This window comes from Macrotis lagotis, chromosome X (assembly GCF_037893015.1).
Source record: "Macrotis lagotis isolate mMagLag1 chromosome X, bilby.v1.9.chrom.fasta, whole genome shotgun sequence".
Classification (NCBI taxonomy): Eukaryota; Metazoa; Chordata; class Mammalia; order Peramelemorphia; family Peramelidae; genus Macrotis; species Macrotis lagotis.
Genome location: NC_133666.1, coordinates 502,829,529 through 502,846,112, shown reverse-complemented (window position 1 = coordinate 502,846,112; position 16,584 = coordinate 502,829,529). Strand labels below are relative to the sequence as shown.

Sequence of the window (16,584 nt, the reverse complement as noted above, 5' to 3'; positions counted from 1 at the left end):
GCAAAATGTAAATATTGACTCCTCATGCAAGCACTCCATTTACTATGTTCTGTGCCTTTCCTTTCTATCCCCTCATTTGGTCCCCACTCAATCCCTGCAAAGGACAACAGAGCACCGGCCCTGGAGTCCGGAGTACCTGGGTTCAAATCCGGTCTCAGACACTTAATAATTACCTAGCCTTGGGCAAGCCACTTAACCCCATGTGCCTTGCAAAAAAAAAAAAAAAAACTAAAAAGAAAAAAAAAGCAGGGAGGGTATTCCAGTTTACAAATAAAAAACCAGAGAAACAAAGAAGTTAATTGATTTGCCGTCCCACTGGACATCTTGAGCCGTCCGTGCCCGCAGATGCCCCCAGGTCGCCCCAGGCTGCCAGCTCACACGGGGAGCGCGGCGGGGATTGGCTCCGGAGGTCTCTCGGGCCCGCGCGTGCGCGCGCGCCTCCGCAGGCGGCGCGGGGCCGCGCGCGTACGACGTGGCGACGTAGCGACGCCGCTCTCGGGCGGGGAAGACGTCCGCCGGCAGCTCCTGCTGCGGTTTTCCACGCCGAGCCGGCAGGTTTGTACGCCGTCCCCTGGGTCCGGGGCCCCTTCGCCGTGCCGCCCGAGGCAGGGGAGGGGAGGGGAGGGTGGGCGCGGATGGGCCCGGAACCCTTGTCTCGGGTGCTCGGGGCCCCCTTCCCCTCCCGCCGCGCCCGCCGAGGCTCGCTGCCGACGCGGACCAGAGCGCTTGTCCCGGACTAGGCCGCCGCGCAGGGACGGGGCCGGGCCTGCACCCCTCGCGCGCCGTCCCGCTTCCCATTGAGGCCTTTAATGAGGCTCTTAAACACCCCAAGGACGTGAGAACAGTGCATGATCCAGCATTAAAGCTCTCGTCTCCTATGGAGACCAGAAATGTCGAACTCGGACATTATTTTGCATTTGTATTTCTGTAGCTGTAGGATTAGAGGTTGAAATGGCCCGGGGTGGGGGGGACCTTGATTAAGGATTTTCACTAGTCTGGGAGGTATCCATTGACTTTATTGCCAGGGTTATTTCTTAACATTACTAGGGGCGGCTAGGTGGTGCAAGTGGGTAGAGCACCGGCCCTGGAGTCAGGAGTACCTGAGTTCAAATCCGGCCTCAGACACTTAGTAATGACCTAGCCGTGTGGCCTTGAGCAAGCCACTTAACCCCATTGCCTTGCAAAAAAAAAACATTAATAAGAATAAGATAATAAGAAAGACCATGATTTTTAACAAGTGGACTCTCTTCTGCAGGACGCAGGTTAACCGTTCAAGATGTCGTACATGCTTCCACATTTACACAATGGTTGGCAGGTAGATCAGGCTATTCTTTCAGAAGAAGACCGGGTTGTTGTTATTAGGTTCGGCCATGATTGGGATCCGACGTGTATGAAAATGGATGAAGTTTTATATAGCATTGCAGAAAAGGTAAACATTCTTGGAAAAGCAGTTTTTGAATACCATGGTCCCCCCATGTTTGTTTATTTACAAAGCCCTTTGATGTCCTTTTTCTCCTTTGATCTTCCTAACAGCCCATGAAATAGGCAGCACAAGTATTATCTTCATTTTACAGATGAAAAAAATGGAGAATCCAGAGAGGTAAAGTGACCATAAAAGGGTCAGCTTTTGGGGGATGGAGGCAGGACTTGAACCTGATCTCCTAATTCTCTGTTGATCTCTCCATTCTTGTACACTACTGCTACTTATAATTGAGGGTACTAATTAGGTTCTTGAACATTTATAATTTTTTTTCTTGAATTAAGGAAATGAGGAATGTTTATGATCTAGGATTAAAAGTTCTGCTTCACATTAGAAACAAAAATGTTGAATTGATTTGCTTTTTTTAGGGATATGATTTCTCATCACACTCAATTTGGATCAACGTATACCATGGAAACAATGTAAAGACTGACAAATTGCCTGATGTGGGGGAAGGGAAGTAAGATTAGAGGAAAAATTTGTAAAACTCAAAATAAACTCTTTAAAGATTTGCATTTTAGTATATCAGTACACAAATGGTTTAAATACATAAGGTGCTTTTCAAGATTTACTTACCCCATCATTTTTAGTTGTATGTAACTTCATTCTGGATTGAAATGGGGGGCCGCTAGGTGGCACAGTGGATAGAGCACCGGCCCTGGAGTCAGGAGTACCTGAGTTCAAATCCGGCCTCAGACACTTAATAATTACCTAGCTGTGTGGCCTTGGGCAAGCCACTTAACTCCATTTGCCTTGCAAAAAAACTGAATTGAATTGGATCAGAATTATAATAAATGTGGTAAATAAAACTGTAGCTCTGGCACAGCCTTCCAACCTAGTAAGTAATCAGTGAATATTGTTGATTGACTTTTGAATGTTAGGAACTTAATACCTCCTGATACTTGCTACTTTCAACATTCAACTATTAACAGTTAAAATTATGAAAATTAGTTAACTCTACATAGAAGAAAACATTAACCTAAAATAGCAGGTCTAAGTTTTCAGAAGTTATTCCAGGAATGTTATGTCCTATTCTTAAAGAAAAACATTCTCCTTCACCATCCTAGATGCTGTACTCTAGATGTGCTTAAATTTGGTTTTTAATATCTATAGTTTAAAACTTTCTGAGTAATGTGTGTTATATGCATCTATATAGAGAATGCTATAATCTTAAAATTGCTTTGTCAAGTCACTTAACCCTGTTTGCCTTAGTTCTTCATCTATAAAATGGAGAAGGAAATGGCAAAATACTCCAGTATCTTTGGGATCATGAGTCAGATGTTACAGAAACAATTGAAGAACAATGAGGGGCAGCTTGATGGCTCAGTGAATGTGCTGGAGTTAAGGCCTGATTGTGAATCTGGCCTCAGATACTTAATAGTTGTGTGACCCTGAGCAAGCCACCTAACCTCTGTTTGCCTTAATCTATTGAAAAAGGAAGTAATAACTACTCTAGTATCTTTTCCAAGAAGACTCCATGAACATCTTGTTCTTGGAAGAGTCAGACATGACTAAACAATAACAAAAACATTTTATATGAAGCTAACTTGGCAGCCATCATCACCATATTGTCCAGACTAAGATAAATATATTAGAAATAATAGTTGACTAGAGATTAGAATTAAAGAAATGCTTTTTCGTAATGCTCTTTTGAATCCTAGTCATGTTCAGAGATTTTTGCAGAAAATAAGGGAGAAGAACTGCATTTCCTTTTTAAAGTGGGAGCCACCATTGACAAGGGTCAGCAGTAATAAAAAATATGACCCTTTATTCCTATTTTGTTCCACTGTATCACACAAAGTTAAATATAGATATACATAGTTATAATTTTGACCATAAACAATCTAAATTCTGCTACTATTAAAATGAGACTGGAAAAGTTATCAATCATCTCATCCTATCCCAACAAAGCTGTAATAAGTTGCAACTAGGTGGGGAATATGATGCAAGTTATTGTTCCCTGTTAATTATATTTGTTCCTTTTCTAGTTCTATTACTGTTAATTTCTACGATGTAATTCGCTGTATAAAAGGCTAAATTTTATTTAACAGTATAGCCTCCATTTTATATAAAATGTAAATCTGAGGTGCAGAGATTATTTTTTCAATGCTTTGTATTCCACCTGCCCCACTTAAGGACATAATAAAAATGTATAATTCTGAAATTTGTTTTTGGGGAATATTACAAGAAATTTTGATGCTTAAGATTTCTGTGGGAAATAAGAAAAACATAACTTTCTATTTAAAAATCTCCCTCTGCAGAAATGGCAGATAATGGGAGATCTCCTTCCTCATCTTGCTAGCAAGCCATGTTTGGATATCACGACAGTTTTAAAGTGAGTAAAAGTTCCAAATGTTCAGGTGGGACTTGGTTATACAGTATTTCTCCTCAAATATAGTTTGTTGACGCACTGCTTTTGCCTCAAGCTGATTTAACTCTAATTTTGAGATGTGTACTTAATGATAGAAACTGTTTTTAGTCATTATTAAATCTAGGGTTTACTCTTCACAGATATTTTAAGACATTAAAAATGAAATTGCCTTTTTAAAAGTAGTTTTGATAATTATATACTAATAGTATATGTCTTTCATATATGAAAAAAATTACATGCTTAAGGGTTGAGGCTCAATAATATTTGAAATCATACATCATCAGTAGTACTAATGAATTTCAATCAGTATTACTTTGGAATGTGCGCTAGAACAACATAGAATTTTACAGACAAATGGAAACTCAGAATCATTTTGTCCTACCACCTTCACTTTATAGGTTAGGAAAAATATAGAGGGGAGGTGACTTGCCCAAATTATACTTCTAGTTAATAACTGAGATGATGCTAAAACCAGGTCTGCTCACTTCAAATCCAGTGCTTTTTATGTCATGTCATGTTTTTACTTCATATTCCTTATTTATAGTCAATGAACATAAAAATCTTGTTTATACATTTTTCTTTTGAAACTCTTTGATAGCTGAAGGGCAGAACCATATATCCAAAAATAAACTTAAGTGTTAAAATCTTGAAGATATAGATTTAAGATGTAGTATTTGGAAGCAAAATATTGATAATATTTCCTTGGGATTGTGTTAGCAATCCAGTTTTGGGGACTCAAAGCTCCTTGGTTTGGAAAAATTAATGAAAACCACTCCATAGTGGGAGTTGTAGAATCAGTTTATATACGTATAAATATATATATATATATTATCATTCCAATATATATAAAGATGTTCTTTCAGTTCTCACTGAGTTTGTATGTCTAAAGATTCTATTTCTTATTAAAAGCAACCTCTGTTGAAGATTACAGATTTTCATTAGCTCTAATCATTGAAAGTGTGTGTGTACAGAGGTAAAGACTTGGTACTCAAATTAAAAATGTAGCTTGAGGCAAAATAGCAGTCTACTGGCAAATGCAATCATCATCATTTGATTTTCTTTTAATTGCAAAATTAATCCCCTAAAAGTATAAAAATTACTTGTCCCAAAATATATAGTTTGGAAAAAGATGGAATTTTTTTGTTGAACTGTTGTATCCACATATTGTATCCACAAACCTGAGTGTTTCTTAATGGATCATTGTCAGCTAGCAGAGAAAAATCTCCAAGGACATGCCCCAGGAGTCCTTCATAAATAGGTTGAATGAAGGCAGAGAATCCTAATTATTATTCATGTAGAAAGATGCACATCATGGAGAAATTCAGTGAATTGATCTTCCAGTAGTCAATTGATGAATCATAAATATGTGCTGCTATGTGCCAACCACAATACTAAGCATTAGGGATACAAAAAAGACAATCCCTACCCTCAAAAAGCTATATAAATATGTGAGGGAGCTACATGCAATGAAATAAAGTTAAAGCAGGTCATATACAGGAATAATTAAGAATAATTTATCATGGAGAAGCCACTGGAATAGAAAGGTTTTTGAGAAGGGTTTCTTAGTAAAAGGTGGGAACTCAGTTGGTACTTAAAGGGAGCCAAGAAGGTCAGTAGTCAGGTTGAGGAAGGTGAGCATACCAGGTATGGGAGAGAGCCAGATAGAATTCCTGGAGCCAAGAGATAAGAGAATTTTGTTGGTGCATCAGTTAATATAAGTATTAACTTATAAGATGCTAGTATTGAGATTCATAAGGTCTCAATAGGCTATAATGATGTATCAAGCTAATAAATGAACTTTAATAGGGATAAATGTAAAACTTTCACTTACATTTAAAAAAACCCTACTTAAGTACAGAATCAGAATGAACCAATTTAACTGCAATCTATAAACATCTTTGAGGTTTTTAATTAATTACAAGCTCAGTACAAGTTGATAATTAGATGTCACTCACTTTAATAATCTTACTGGTTTTTTGTTAGTTTTAATACTGAGTCTTATCTTCCCCAGCTGAAACTCCAGTAATCCTTCAGGATCTGGATCCCAAAATCAATCTGCCTAGAAACTTGCTCCATGTTTTGGATTCACCCCTCTTTAAAATTAGCCTGGGGACCTTATGCTCCCATGGGTTTATCAGATTGTTGCTGGATTTAGTGAAGTCAACTCATTTAGCTTTAGCCCTACTACAGTAGCAACTCCCAAATTCAGGTGATTTACTAGTCACATCCACCTCTCCAAGTAGCAGAGATTACAGAGATATATATATATATATATATATATATATATATATCGTAACTGCCTTGCCTCTTTTTCTTTGGTGCCTACTATGGCGTGTCATGTTATTTTATATCTGGGGTTCATTCCAATGGGCCATGTTTTAAGATGGACATTGATAAGCATAAGTGTAAGCATATGTAGAGTAAGGATCCAGGATGGTGAAGGGTCTTGATAGTATGAGACAAGAGGGTTGATTAAAGGCACTGGGACTGTTTTCTCCTGGAGAGGAGAAAATTAAAGGGATTTTATGGCTATTTTAAATGAAGATATATTGTATGAAAAAGGAATTGAATGTATTTCATAAAATTTCAGAGGACTGACTCAGTCAGTGAAAAATTATGAAGAGACAGATTTTGATTATGAAAGTCCTTTCAAACAACCATCTGAAAATAGCATGTATTGTTTTTTGGGAGAATGAACTGTTCTGGAAATGTTCATATTAAAAATCTGAACAATCAGTCTGCAGAGTTAAGATTTATGCATTGAGTTCCAGGTTAGACTACATAATCTCTAGATTCAACTCTTTAAGATTCTCTGATATAGTTCATAACATAGGTTAAATAATATATAATGATCTTTTAAAATGAAAACATCTACTGTATCTCAAGTTGTAAAGAATATGTACAATATTATAGTTAAGCCAAACAAGAGCACACTTAAAAAATCTTTAGTGATAGTTGTTATGTTTTTCATTTCCTCTATCAAGCAAGCCATTTCTTATAAGAAAGATTTTTTTTAAAAAAAGGTGTTCAGCAAAACCAAAACCAACTACCATATCAGTGTGTCTGACAGTATGTACTATGTTCTACAGTCATTTTCAAAGGGATGGAGGCACATCTTTTCAACTCATTTAGGGCTAAACTTGGTAATTATAATTACAACATTCCATAAAAACATTTATCTGTTTAAATTATTTGTTTTGTCAGTATCAATGACTGGTAAAAGGATAGAGATTTATTAAAAATACCTTTAAATTTACATTTATAGAATTTGAAAATTATAGTGGTAAGGAAATTGCCTTTGTTTTCATATGAAACTTAAATCTTGAAAATTAAATGATTATTTATTAAGAAAACATTCCTTATAATTTTCTTTGCTTTTTTATATGAGGAAATTCTAGGATGTTAGGTATAAAGTTCAGCATTCATACTGATCTTTCTCCTACCCCCCCCCCACCATGTTTTGCTTTTCTCTTCCTTCTTTGATTTAGGGGACGGAAATTGATCTTGAACTTGGTTGTTTTGTTGTCACCTCATTTATATATCAAACTTTTTGTCATTCTCTTATTAAGATTTTGGTTTATATCTATTTGCTATTTCTTTTATGATTGAAACAGTGAAAGAGAATATCTGTATAGTATTGATCTTTGGGCATGGTCAAAAATATAACTGTAGGTTTTTCAAAGTGGCAGTGCTATTAAAGTAAGGTGGACAAAATAGCTTATTGAAAGAAATGAAATTCTCTCAATAATATCTTGGATCCAGTTAAATTTTTGAAGGGTAGTAGATGTAATAGTAAGGATAGTAAGATGTAAAGGCAGCTAGATGACACAGGATAGAATGCAGGACCTGAAGTCAGAAAAACTCATCTTCCTGAATTCAAATCTGGCTTCAGACACTTACTAGCTGTGTGATCCTGGGCAAGTCACTTAACCCTGTTTACCTCAATTTCCTCAACTATAAAAAGAGCTTGAGAAGGAAATGACAATTCACTCTGTTACCTTTGCCAAGAAAACCCCAGATGGGATTATAAAGAGTTGTATATGACTGAACAACAACAAAAAAGGTGAAACTGCTGAACTTAATGATAATGAAAATACAATTAGAAATATTGATAATTGTATATGTAAATATATTTTCAATAATGAATAACATGGGATATGTTAATTCATATTGCATTATCAATAAAATAAAATAATCATTTTCCCTGATCTTGATTGTGTGAAACTTTGTATGTGTGTTTATAAGTACATGTAACAGAAAGGTTTTTTTATTTGGAGTATTTTTTTTAAAAAATTTATGACTCACCTTATTTGTTTTCTAATAGAGTTTGGCCATAAGATGAAGTCAGTTCATTTCTTGGCATACAAGTTCATATGTTTATTTTTCAAATACTTATCTTCCTTGGAACTAATTTTCAGGTGAGCAAATAGAATGGCCTTTTAGGCACAAGAAAATAGAGGCATATTATATGAAGGATGAAATCATAGGGTTGTAGATTTAGATCTGAAAGGCACCCCAGGGACCATCTAGCCTAAACCTATCATGTTATAGATGAGGAACTTGCCCAAGATCATATTAGTATCAAGAAGCAGAGCCATGATTCAAACTTATATCTCTTGACTCTAAATCTATACTCTTTCTGTTGTACCATGCTGCCTTCACATTTTGGGGTGATGCTTCCCTTGCCTAGGAGTAGTATTATATATATACTAGATATGCTGATAACATATTTATGTGTCTGCTTTATGTGCAACACTGCTAACCAGTGAGAAGAAAAAATATGTCATTTTGCACTGATGTACAGCCACACATATTTCATTATGTTTATAGTTATTCTGACCCATTATAAATTTATAGTCCTTTTAGTTTTTTTATTAGCTTTTTTAATAACCTGTTCTAGAAAATCAGTTTTTCCCCTGCAGATCTGTTTTGCATAATAATTTTGTGTTTGGGTACTGCTTAACAAACATCAGGGTTGGTTACAAGTGTTCACCCCAAAATAATTGCAAAAGGACCAGAAAACCAAAAATATGATTCAGCACCAAGCCTGAATCTTCTAGGACTCCCATCTTCCTGAGGTTAGGGGTGTCTAGGCAAATAACTAGCTGACTGTGCTTTTAGGAGTATGATCTCTAGAGCTGTTCATTCCACAGTTGTTTCTTTATATCAGAATCATTTTTTAAAATCCATCTATAATATTTATACTACATATTTTATAATCTTCATAACATTTATATTTTTTTTTGAAACCAGTTGGAAATCCTGTGATATCTTAGAAAATAGAAGTATGAAACATGTGTTAACATTTAGGTGTCAAAATGGATGGTTTCAATATTTTGTTTCATAAAAGGTATCAATAAATCAGTAAAAGGGGGAAATGGTTCTGAGTAGAGGCCTTTATTCAAAATATCATATTGTAACCAAATTCTTTTAAAATGTACCCATATCATATGAAAATAAAAGAGATGCTAGATTGAGTCCTCTTTTTTCATTGTAGGTAAAAAATTTTGCAGTTATATATCTTGTGGACATTACAGAAGTACCAGACTTCAATAAAATGTATGAATTATATGATCCCTGTACTGTCATGTTTTTCTTCAGGTATGTTACTTTTAAAAATTATTAGTCAATTTTTCTAGAAACCTAGTTTCATTTAACATTTTCAGAACACTTTTGGATGTGTTACTTATTATTTTGGGACAATTGATTTACATTCCAAGTAGAATTAACTTAGACTATAAAATGAATCTCATTATGTTAATGGTGAAATTAAGTCATGCCATTATCTTTCCAATAATCTTTTTATAAAATGTGATTGTTGAGAAAAACAAGATATATGTAATGTATTCAAGAGAGTTTTTCCAGTTGTATATACATTTTTGTGAGATATAGTGAAATTCATCATGTTCAGAGACTTTAAAATAATGTATATAATATTAACCTGATTTAATATGCTTTATTGTCATTATTTGTCATTTACTTCTATACAAATTTTTATGGCTAGTTTGATTCAGAAAAAGAAGCATTACTAATTATAGGAGGGATGATCAAGATGACTTTAGAGAAGTTGCCATTTCTGAGTTCATATCATAGTATTATTTACCATTAGGAAAGGTGGGAGGTACTGCCATTCCTTTCCATACTGAACCACCTCATCCTCCTCTTCATTTCTCTAAGATTGACCTTGGATCAGGTGATTTTGTTTCTTCATGAAGAGAACTGAATTTGTGACTTTCCAAAGCTAACCTAGGAAGACTGGGCAGCAAACTTGAGCTGGGATTAGGAAGTGGGGAAACATCAGATTGTGTGAGTAAAGATTTTGCTCTGGTGTGCTGCAGTACACTTTGTGAGAACCAATGGTATGAGAAGGGAGACTGTTAGTAAACATCACTCAGATTGGTTTGATAGAAGCATGTGGCATATGAAGGGGAGTAGATGGAGGTAAAATTGGAAAAATTGTAGAGGTCTTTGAATGCCAAGATAAGTACTTTGGATTTTATCTAGTAAATGGGGAGACATTGAAAATATTTCAGCAAGGAATGATTTGTAATTAGACTTGTATGAAAGCAGTATTGACTTGTAGTGATTGACAATTGTAAGGAGGTAAAGATGAGGTTAGGAAGGCCTCTCAGGTGATTATTGGAATTTTTCAGATAAGAAAACAGATTGCTTAATAGTAATGGGAAGTGTGAAGGGATGGGCAGAGAGAGATGAGAAATATGATTGAAAAGATTTTAAGTACTATGATTGGATTTGAGGAAGAGGTAGGATTCACTGACCACACTGATGTTCTGAACATTCTGGTTTAGTGGGAAGAATACTATTTAAAGTCAAAATGCCACCCGCTATCTTGTTGCATTAAGGAACTTGAGTTAAGTTTCTACTCTGTTCAAGGTATCTACTATGTGATAGAGACAGAATGAAACAGTCATTACCCTCAATTCTAACAGGAAAGATAATGTGTTTGTATATATTTGTATTATATGTATATATTTGATACAAATATACATATGCACACACAAAGTAAATTCAAGGTAATATTTTGACGAGTGGGGAGTCAGTATAAGGAAAGTTTATATAGATAGTGCGTGGCTCTTGAGCAAAGTTTTTTGTTTTGTTTTAGGGTTTTTTTGCAAGGCAAATGGGGTTAAGTGGCTTGCCCAAGGCCACACAGCTAGGTAATTATTAAGTGTCTGAGACCAGATTTGAACTCAGGTACTCCTGACTCCAGGGCCGGTGCTTTATCCACTAAGCCACCTAGCCGCCCCCTCTTAAGCCAAGTTTTAAAAGAAACTAGGAATTCTAAGAGGTAGAGATAAGAAAGTAGTGAATTCTGGATATAAGGAAAACCTGTACCTTGCCATAGAAACTATTGATGAAGTGCCATGTGTGAAGAACAGCAAGAACACCAATTTGGCTACACTGTAAGGAAGGAAATAATATGCAATGAGGTTGAAAGGCATTTATAGCTAGGTGAAAGGTTACAAAGTTACATACAGAAGTTTGTAATTGCCCCTGGTGCTCTAGGGAGCCATTGGAGTTTTATCAGGGAAAGGAATGACATTGTCATACTTCCACTTTAGGAAAATCTCTTAAGCACCTGAGTATAAGTCATTGGAGAGAGAGAATATATGCAATAAGACCAGGTACAAATAGCCAAGTTCAAAGTGATGAGGGCCTGAATTGGATGGTGGCTTGTTTGAGTAGAGGAAAGGAGAGATGTTGTGGAGGTAAAATTGATGATATTTTGTAACCAGTCTAAATTTACCCTTTTGTAATTTTACCTGTTGCTTTCAGTTCCCAGTTTAGCACTTTCAGGACAAACAGGAATTTCCTTTAATATTCAACAGCACTTCAAGAACTTAAATAAAACTACCATTTCTCTCCTGAGTTTTCTCCGTATATAGCACATTCCTTCAGCTAGACATTATCTTATGGTCCCCCTGTTTATCCTCATGAATGTTCTTTAGTATATCATTGTCTTTTCTTAGATTGTGAAAAACAGAATGAAACCATATTTAAAATGTGTTTTGACACGGGTGCCTTATAGTGGGTTTCACCTCCCTAGTCTTAGGCACTATTTCTCTCTGAATTCAGCCTTAAATTTCATTAACTTTTTGTCTGCCTGATCACCTTGTTGATTCATTTTGAGCTTGAAAACTGCAGTTTTCTATGCTTTCCCTAACTTGTCCTTATGAAATTGGTTTAAGATTTCATTTATATTTATCTCTAGTATTGTTACATATAGTTTATCAAGTTCTTTTGGGATTTTTGGCTGTCATTCAGTGTATATTATTCCTCCCAGTTTTGTATCCTTAGTGAATGTGATAAACATGCCATTTCTTTACAGTCACTTAAGTCTGATCAAAATGATAAGCTTTTAGGGATAAATATAGCACCCTGAGTCATTCCAGGAGAGATGCTTTTCCAAGTTAACATTAATCTGTTCATGACCAATCTTCTATCCAGTTGTACTATTGCCTATTCTAGGTGCCTTAATCTTTTTTTTAGGTTTTTTTTTTCTTTTTGCAAGGCAAACAGGGTTAAGTGGCTTGCCCAAGTCCACACGGCTAGGTAATTAAGTGTCTGAGACCGGATTTGAACCCAGGTACTCCTGACTCCAGGGCCGGTGCTTTATGCACTACGCCACCTAGCCGCCCCATGCTTTAATCTTTTAAAAAAGAACTCAAAAAAATTAGATATTGTCAGTAGCAAATAACTTGGTTAAAATACACACACACACATATACTTGCATGCATACATACATACATACATACATACATACATACATACATACATGTATATAAACAGCAGCCTCCTTATCTACCAGTATGGTTGCCCTGACAATCAGACTCCATTCTCACTCTCCTTTTGGAAGTAGGGCACTTGTACCAGTTATCTTCAATGTGATCTTTCAAAAATCACACTCTTTCAAAAACAGCATACAGTAAGTACTTAAATGAGTATTTGTTAATGACTGTATAAATGAAGTTTTGAAAAACAATCTGTTAGTTGAAGACTGTCTCAGTTCTATAAGTAATTCACAAATGAGCAAAATGAAAGCTGCTTGAGAACAAAGACTATTTCATTTTTCCTTTCATATGTCCAAGTTCTACTTGCATCCAAGATCCAAAACGCATTTTTAGAGGAAGTTTTTTTATATAAACAAAACTAGAAATAATAGAAAATGCTTTCTATTTAAGTTGATGTTGATAATGCAGTTTTCAGTTAAGGTGAGTCCCTGTTTGTATTGATACTTGAAAAAAAATAATGGTAATATATGACTTTAGTAGTGAGATATATATGGAGTACTTAACATTCTTTTCCTTTAAAGTCATGTGAGTTGACTTCTTTTTCTTTCTCTTCAAAGGAACAAGCACATCATGATCGATTTGGGTACAGGTAACAACAACAAGATTAACTGGGCAATGGAAGACAAGCAAGAGATGATTGACATAATAGAAACAGTGTATAGGGGCGCTCGTAAAGGTAGAGGTCTCGTGGTTTCTCCAAAGGACTATTCTACGAAATACAGATACTGATGTTATTTTGGAGATCGATGCTCTAATTCTTTAAGAGTATGTATAGCTCTTTGTGGTTTTTGTGAAGAGGAAGTTTGAGGTTATTTTTTGTTTTGTTTTTAACTATTTAAATCTTTTTGGGAAAAGTGCTCGGAAAATACATGAAATAGGAGCTGGAACATCTTTTTGAAATAAGGGCTATATAGCCTTAAATTTTCCGTGTATTTTTGTATGAACTATAAGCAGTTCACAGCTTAAAAAATTAAAGCATATGAAAATGTGATCACTGTCTGTTGATGTGATTTTTATTTTGAAACTTTGTGACAGAGGATTCTTTGCTTTTAGTTAATACAATTAAATTTGTCTCATACTTATTGAAAAATTTATTCAGCCTTTGAATTTTTATAATCTGTTATTGCTGTTCTCATTATTTGATAACTATCAAAGCTCCTAAAGTATTTCCCCATAATGTAAACAATCTTTTCATCTGCCTGTAAACAGAACCCTATAATATAAATATATATTTTTTAAAGTTCAATTAAAATTAAAGGACTAAGGGTTCAACTACTTCTTATTTTATCTGGTCTGGGTCTAATATATTTAGTCTTCTTATTCATTATCATTATTTGTTTTCTCTATTTAAAAAATCTCTGAGGTAATTGACTACCAACTCCAAAAAGTAAAAAATGTTTCTTTAATATTAACCTTCATTGTGGTAAATTAAACTCATTTCTCCTATTCTAGCCTAGGTGGTTATTATAGAATGATAGATTTAGAACTAGAAAAATTAGAGAATCTAGATAAAAACTAAGACGCAGAGAAATCAAGTCATTTCATTTGTACCAAGGCTACATCTTATGGTAAATAACAAAACCAAAATTTTAATGTAACTTCTCCAATTCCAAATCAGGTACTCTTTCTGCTGTATTATGCAGGCTTATAGAATAGTTCATGTTTATCATATCTCCAATATCTTCGGGTAGTTTTGCTAATCATTTGAATGAAATTGTGAAATGAGACTTTAAATTTTTTTTAAAAAACATCAGAATCTGAACAACTAATGTCCTAAAAATGTCTCCTTGAAGTTCTTATTCCTTTGCTTCATTGTTAAATAATTCTTTTAAAACTGTTTTCTTTTATGTTTATACTTAGAGTTTGGAGAAGGACGGTACAAAAATGATTTTGTCTTGCCAGATCACTTCTTATATTCATCAGATATGACCTTAAATGTTTTTGGCAGCCTTCCAAAATTCATATTTTCAAAGAATGAAGAATAAGATATGATTGAGGATATTTAGAAGAATGCATTGTCAGGCTTTCAAGGGTCTCCTGTTTTTGAGCAATGGCAGCATCATTGGGAAAAGTGATTCCTTTCAAAGGAATGTTATTTGCTCTCTTATCTATTGCCCCTCCCCCATGACTAGAATATTTACCCTCTTGCTCATCTCTGATTCTTGGAATCTCTAGTTCCCTTCAACTCTGCTTATATTCTGCCTCTACCATGTAGTGTCTTCTGATCCCAGTTTTACCACTAAGAATACTTTCTCTCATCCTGAGGGATTATATATTACTTTGTACTTTATATTTATTTTTGTACATCCCTCCAGTAGAATATAAACTTCTTGAGGGCAAGGGATTGTTTTTTGTTCTTTTGTAGAACCTAAAAAAGAAGTGACAAACTGCTGATTAGGGGTTAAATCTTCCTTGCTTCCAGCTGCTTATGGCCCAAATTAAGAATATTTTAAATTAAAAAAGCTATTTAAAAATGGAAAAACTATTCTTGGCTCTTTGACTGCCCATGACCTAGGACATATAATTGTTTGGCATATAATAGATACTCAACATTTAATTGAATTGATGTACTATTACTTCATGATTGTTTTGCATATATGATTGTTGAGGAGGCAGCTAGGTGACTCAGTGGATACAACACCATCCCTGGAGTCAGGAGGACATCTGTTCAAATCTTGCCTCAGACAATCATTGCCTAGCTGTGAGACCTTGGGGAAGTCACTTAACCCCATTATCTTGCAAAAACAAAAGTATCATGCATATATGATTGTTGATTAATGTCCCCCCTGGAAAATAACTACTTGACTGATTATTAAGTAAAACTAAATGTGACTTTGATGTACTATTTTGCATAGTGACTAAAAAATACTTAAATAAAATCAACACAAATAGAAATTATTTTCTATTTTATCTTTAGATCTCTTACATCCTTCTATATTGAAATTATTATGGAAAGGACAGATTTCCTGATTGTCAAGAGTATTTGGCATACCATTTTAATTGTTTCTCACCTGGAATGACATTTGCACTAGCTTAGTGATGAAGGCAAAATTGGCAATTTAGGCCACCTCTCTATAAAAATAGGGTGCTTTCTCACACAAAATTCAAATTATGGTCCTGAATATTCATAACAGCAATAACACTGCTTTTCTTTATCAGAAAGGTAAAATATCGATCCTTTTATCAATAACATTTATGACTGTTAAGAAGCCAGATAATTTAACCATCTGATGTCTAGCCATTGTGAGCAATTTACTTGAGAGACATTTGATATTTTAGAGAAAAAGGTCTAATGTGTTTATTATTTCCTCTGGGTTTGGGGGGGGGTTAGGTTTTTGCAAGGCAAATGGGGTTAAGTGGCTTGCCCAAGGCCACACAGCTAGGTAATGATTGAGTGTGTGAGGCTGGATTTGAACTCAGGGACTCCTGACTCCAGGGCTGGTGCTCTATCCACTGTGCCACCTAGCCACCCCCTCTGGGGTTTTAAAAGCTTTATCCCTATATAAATTAAGTCATTATAAAGCTGTGTGCAGAAACCATATTTCTGTAACTCCCTGGAGAAACATTTTCCCCTTACTAGAATTTAACATTGCCCTCAGCTATTAAAGAGAGTAAAGCATTGATATAAAAAACTATTTGAGGAATTTTATTATATCTTGCAAAACTTAGTAACAATGCCTATTTATATAACAGTGCCTTTCATGATCCTTGAGGTAAATCTTTTTTTTTTTTTGCAAGGCAAATGGGGTTAAGTGGCTTGCCGAAGGCCACACAGCTAGGTAATTATTAAGTGTCTGAGACCGGATTTGAACCCAGGTACTCCTGACTCCAAGGCCGATGCTTTATCCACTACACCACCTAGCTGCCTCATTTAAATTTTTTTTTTTAGGTTTTTGCAAGGCAAATGGAGTTAAGTGGCT

At 35.2% G+C, this 16,584-nt stretch overlaps 1 protein-coding gene across 5 annotated transcripts; it reads left to right on the top strand.

The window, feature by feature from the left end:
- Positions 1 to 453: 453 nt before the first annotated feature.
- TXNL4A (thioredoxin like 4A) lies at positions 454 to 13,924 on the top strand. 5 transcript variants are annotated; one of them, XM_074204770.1, is made up of 4 exons: positions 454 to 555; positions 1,256 to 1,429; positions 9,349 to 9,452; positions 13,222 to 13,924. In XM_074204770.1, exons 2-4 carry the CDS (start codon positions 1,277 to 1,279, stop codon positions 13,391 to 13,393), a joined length of 429 nt encoding a protein of 142 aa, XP_074060871.1. In that variant the 5' UTR covers positions 454 to 555; positions 1,256 to 1,276; the 3' UTR covers positions 13,394 to 13,924. The 5 variants fall into 5 exon arrangements, with proteins under 5 accessions (XP_074060871.1, XP_074060872.1, XP_074060875.1 ...); XM_074204771.1 differs by lacking the exon at positions 9,349 to 9,452 and adding an exon at positions 3,742 to 3,815; XM_074204774.1 differs by lacking the exon at positions 13,222 to 13,924 and adding an exon at positions 3,742 to 3,815 and having other exon boundaries at positions 9,349 to 9,436.
- Positions 13,925 to 16,584: the final 2,660 nt, after the last annotated feature.